General features: G+C 62.4%; 1 protein-coding gene across 1 annotated transcript; it reads right to left on the reverse strand.

Moving 5' to 3' along the window:
• Window positions 1-818: 818 nt before the first annotated feature.
• On the reverse strand, window positions 819-5199 carry LOC113962568 (beta-adducin-like; the record flags this gene model as incomplete). The annotated part of the gene is made up of 7 exons (XM_027673329.1): window positions 819-1827; window positions 2624-2722; window positions 2827-2980; window positions 3563-3652; window positions 3809-3928; window positions 4662-4919; window positions 5020-5199. Coding segments are annotated over 7 exons (1200 nt in total), but the record flags the coding sequence as incomplete, so codon positions are not given.
• Between the last annotated feature and the right edge of the window lie 175 nt (window positions 5200-5374).

Below are 5374 nucleotides of genomic sequence, written 5' to 3' on the forward strand. Positions count from 1 at the left end.
GCCACCCGGGGAGGTGACACAGCTGTCCCTGGGGGTCACCCGGGGGGAGCAGGCTCGGGGACAAAAATGGCCTCAAAGAGCCTTAAAATCAGTGGCAGTGAGGAACAGCCCCCCTGGGGACAGGGCTGGGGGCACAGAGGGGGTTTGGGGGCTCAGGGTGTCCCCTTGGTCCCCCCAGTCCCTGCAGGAGCAGGATGGGGACCTGGGGGGGACACTGGGCAGGGCAAAAGCTCTTCCCAACCTCCAGGCTCAGGTTGGCCATGGGGGTCTGGGAACATCCCTGCCCAGGGGTCTCTCTGCTCTTTCCTGCACCCCGATCCCTCCCCACATCCCATCCCATGGGCTTCCTGCTCTTCCAGAGGGGATCCAACCCCCCTGAGCTGCCTCACAGCAGCGAAAAGCCTGGAAACCACAGTGATGGCACACGGGAAAATCCTGCTGGGAGTGAGGGAACCCCAATACAGGGGCTCTGGGGTGCCCCAGACCCCCCTGGACAGGACCCCGTGGAAGGCTCAGGGTGAGCACTGCAGGAAATCAGGAGGATGGGGGCCCGATCCCGTTGGGTTATCCCCAAAATCCCAGCACTGGAGCGGCTGCAGGGCAGATCAGCAGGGCTGGGGCCCTTCTTCCCGGGAAGAGGTTTGGCCGGGAGGTTGTAACTCTGGGAGGGAAGGGAACGCCAGGAAGGACTGAACTTGTGCTGGGAATCCAGAGCTGGGAAAAGCAGGGATCCGTCGTGGGCGGAGCAGTGTGAGCGGGGCCGGGGGTGCCGGCGGGAGTTGGCAGCGTGTGTTCATCCCGAAGTAGCACTTAGTGAGTGAGTTTTGCTCAGTTTTAAGTAACACAGACGATTCCCGGAGGTGATTTTTCCCTACTTTCCTGGGTGCGGGTCGTGCGGTGAGGTGGGGGCTTTTCCAGTGGTGGGAAATCCTGCTGCTCTTCCTCGGGGGGGGGGGCGGACACGGGATGGGAGCACCAGGAGAAGGGGAGGAAGCGGTTCTTCAGCCCAAGGAGAGGAAGATTACAATCCAGGAAGGAGAAACCTTGGCTTCTCCTTTGGGAAGAGCAATCCCCCGCCTTCATCTCGGCCCCATTCTCCTGGTGAAGCAACAGGCAGTTTTCCCTGGGGATGAAGCCAACGCCATTCCAGCAGAGCTTGAAACAGAAGGTGAAGATAATAACCACAGAACACCCTTTTCTTCCTCAAATCAAGCGGATCCGGGCTCTGGTGGGAAAATCCAACTCTCGGCCCATGGTGGGAAGGGGCCGGAGCCCAGGAGGGAGAGGGGGAGGGAGGTGCAGCGGGAATTTCCCCAGGTGGGGACCACAGTCTCTCTAAGCTCGGTGACCGCCTCCGGGAGCGGGTGACAAGGGGGACGAGGTGCCTCGTGCCAGGAGGACCCGGAAAACAGCCGGATTCCGGGGGTTTGGGGCTGGGCCTCGGCCAGACGCACGAGGCAGGAGCCGTCCCCCCACCCTGGGGGATCCCAGGGATGGCCACCACCGCCAGCGAGGCCTCCGGGGAGACTCAAGATTCGATCTTTTCCTTCTTTTTGCCTTTTTTCAGGAAAGACGGGGTCCGGAATTTCTTCTTCTTCTTGGAGGGTGATTTGGAGGGTGAACCGTCGGGGGAGACGGGGGTGCTGGTCACCGTCTCCTTCTCCTTGGGGACATCCTGGTCGGCGTTGGGGGCTGTCCGCTCCGTCCCCCCTTTTCCCAGGTTTTCCTCGGTGCTTTGCTCCTCGTCCTTCCCGTTCACCACTGCCGGCGGCTCCTTCTTGGTGGTGGAATCGGCCGGGGCTTGGCCGCCATCCACCTTCTTGTCACCTTGGGAGGGGAGAGGGGACAGGGAATTGGGGTGGCAGTGCCCGTGCTGTTGGGGTTTGATCCCCCTGTCACCAGTGGGGCCTGGGCAGGAGCAGGATTTGGCCTCCAGGGGTGGAGAACATTGGGATTTGATCCCGTCCTGCCGCAGGTGCCGCTCCCCTGAACCTCCCCCCTCCCTGCGGGACAAGCGATGTGGGATGGAGAGCTGGGAAGAGGCAGTGGGAAAAGCAGGAAGCAAACAAGGAGGGATTTCCCAGTGGATTTCCTAAGGGATTTCCTTCCTTGGGGATCCCTGAGTGGGCCACGGAGAGCAAAGTTCCCCCCGAGCCCGTGTCCCTCCTCCAGGATGGCCTCTCCGTACTTACTACGGCACCAGGGATTCAGGGATAACTCCTTGGGTGACAGGCACACGGGGAGGAAAGAGAAAGGAGACATTGTGGAGACAGACAGACAGACAGACACCACAAGACACCATGGCAGAGCCAGCAGCCCCGAGCCCCGACACCCGCGGCCGACCGGAATGACGGGAATGTTGCACCCGCCGGAGTGTGGGGATGGGGGACAGGGGTGTCCCTGCACCCCACAAAGCCACCAGCGGACACTCGTGTCCTCCTGCCACGAATTCCCACCGGGGCTCGGCCCCTCCGGAGCAGGGACCCCCCAGGACAGGCAGAGGGACACGGGGGCACATCGAGCTGTGTCTCAGCGTGGTTTGGCCTCAGCCCCCTCATCCCCCCACTCCATCTGCTCAGGGGGGCCCCGCCCCTGGGTTTGGAGTGCTCGTCACCCCACTCACCCTCCGTGGGCTCCGCAGGCACCGGGGGCTCCGGGGCGGAGCCGGGGGGTGCTTTGGGCGGGGGGGCCTCGCTCTCCTCGGCCGCTGCGTCCTTCTCACCTGCCATGGAGAGACACGTTGGCCACGGGGGAGATGGGGGGATTTTGGGGTGCCCTGGGTGCCACCCAGGGGGAGATGGGAGGATTTTGAGGTGCCTCTCCTACCCTGCAGCCGCTTCTTCCTCTCCACTTCCTGCCTGTACTCCTCCAGCTCCTGGTCCGTGAGTTGGCTGAAGGGGTTGGGGGGCTCCGGCTCGGGGGGAGCCTCTTCCCGGGAGCCCTCCTTGGCCTCCGCATCCCCCAGGTGGCTCTCGGTGGACTGGAACAGACCCCCCCAGTGAGGTCAGTCCCCCTGGAACAGTGTCACCCCCTCCAGAGTGGTGTCACCCCCTCCACAGCAGTGTCACCCCTCTGGAGTGGTGTCACCCCCTTCACCAGTGGAATGCTGGAGAGGGAAGGGCTGGTGGTCTGAGGAGGGGGATGTGTGGGGACACGGGGCTGGGGACTTTGGGTGACATTGGGTGACACGGGGTGATATGGGGCTGGAGGTGCAGGGCTGGGGACACAGTGTGGCATGAGGTGACACAGTGCCATGTATGGGACTGTGGCTGGTCTTGGCGACAGCACTGGTCAGCAGCTGTGACTGGGGATTTGGAGTGACAAGGGGTTGGGGAAACAGGGTGACACAGGGCTGGGGACACAGGGTCACATGTGCTGGGGACACAAGGTGACATGGGGCTGGGGACACAGGGTGACACAGGGGGACACAAAGTGACACAAGGTGACACAGGGGGACACAGGGGGACACAAGGTGACATGGGGCTGGAGACACAGGGGGACACAAAGTGACACAAGGTGACACAAGGTGACACAGGGGGACACAGGGGGACACGGTGCCTACGGGGCTGCGGCTGCTCTCGGCGATGACACTGGCCAGCAGCTGTGACTGGGGCCCGGCCGACTTCACATCTTGGCGGTTTTGCTCCCGAATCTGAGGGTAAGGACAGGGGTGAATCCCCCCGAGGACAGGGGTGAATCCCCCCAAGGACAGGGGTGAATCCCCCCGAGGACAAGGATGGATTCCCCCGAGGACAGGGGTGAATCCCCCCCGTGCCCCCATCCCAGCCCGGGCCCCGCGGGGCCGCACCTTGTTGCGCATCTCCAGCACCTCCTGCGGGTCTGTGTAGAGGGGCACGAACTGGTTTGGGTTCTCGATGCGAATGGGGGTCCCACTGCTGCCCTTCTCCACCTCGTCCGCTCGCAGCCACTGCAGCAGCAGGGAGGGAACCCCAGAAAAGGTGTGTTGGGAAGGGGGAGACCCCAATAACAGAAAAGAGACCTCGATAATAGAGGGGAGACACAAGAAGTGCAGGGAGACCCTAATAAATGCAACTTGTGTAGGGGGGAGACCCCAGTGTAGAGGGGAGACACAGTAAATGCACCTTGTACAGGGGGAGACCCTGACACATGCACCTTACATAGAGGAAAGACCCCAGTAGTAGAGGGGAGACCCCAATAAATGCATTTTACATAGAGGGGAGATCCTGATAAATGTGGGAAGACCCCAACAAATGCACCTTGTGTAGGGGGGAGACCCTGATAATAGAGGGGAGACTCCAATAAATGCAGAGAGACCCAAATAAACTCAACTTACATAGAAGGGAGATGCCAATAAATGTGAGAAGACCACAATAAACTCATTTTACATAGAGGGGAGATCCCAAGAAATGCATTTTGCATAAAGGGGAGACTCCAGTAATAGAGGGCAGACCCCCACAAAGCCAATGGCTCTCAGTCCCCGGGAATGGGGTGGTGGGATTTCAAGCTAACCATTATTACCAGCTGAGGGTGGATCCCTGGGCCTTGCAACTTTTAGCGGGATCACTAACATCCCAGCTACCCCTACCGGGGATCCCCCAAACCCCACCCATCACCATTCTCGGGACAAACACCTTCCCAAATGTCCCCCACGGCCCCGTGCAGCCGCGTCTGTCCCTCACCGTGGTCTTTGTCCTCTGGCCGCCGGCGCTGCCCTGCGGCTCCTCGGCCAGGCTGACCCTGGTGTAGGTGTTGGGGGTGTTGAGCCACCTCGTCTTCTCCTTCTGCTGCTTCTGGGCGTGCTGGCGCAGCGCGGGGGTCCCGGCGGGCTCCTCCTCGAACACGAAGGCCGTCACGGTGGCCGGGATGAGCACGTCGCTCTTGGGCTTGCTCTTCTCCTGCACGAAGGGGTAGCGGTACGTGTAGCCTGTGCGGTACCCCTGGGGAGAGAGAGAGGGGAGGCATCAAGGCAGGGGTGACAAAGAGGCGTCTGAGAGCGGTTCGGGGGGCCGGGGGGGGTTGGTGGGTTTGGGTGCTCACCAGGTTGTCCAACATCCTCATGAGGGCCTCGAACTCGTGCTCGCCCAGGCGGCTCTTGTGCAGGGGCCCGAAGGTGGTGCCGGCGCGGCGCAGGGCGCCAGGGCCGTGGGGCACCCGCTGCTTCGCCCCCTCCAGCACGATCAGGTTCTCAGCACCCCCTGCACTCGCCAGCGCCGACACCTGCCCAGGGAGAGGGGCAGGGTGAGGGCAGGGGGCACAGGGGGCAGCCCCAGCCCTGCCCACGGCCCCTGTGCTGGGCACTGCGGGGGCTGAGACCGCACACAGCTCAGTGCATGGACCCAGAACACTGCACCGACTGCAGAGACCTGGCACAGCTCAGTGCATGGACCCAGAA

The sequence above is a fragment of the Neopelma chrysocephalum genome, unplaced genomic scaffold (genome assembly GCF_003984885.1).
Source record: "Neopelma chrysocephalum unplaced genomic scaffold, ASM398488v2 Primary Assembly neopelma1_182690, whole genome shotgun sequence".
Taxonomy (NCBI): domain Eukaryota; kingdom Metazoa; phylum Chordata; class Aves; order Passeriformes; family Pipridae; genus Neopelma; species Neopelma chrysocephalum.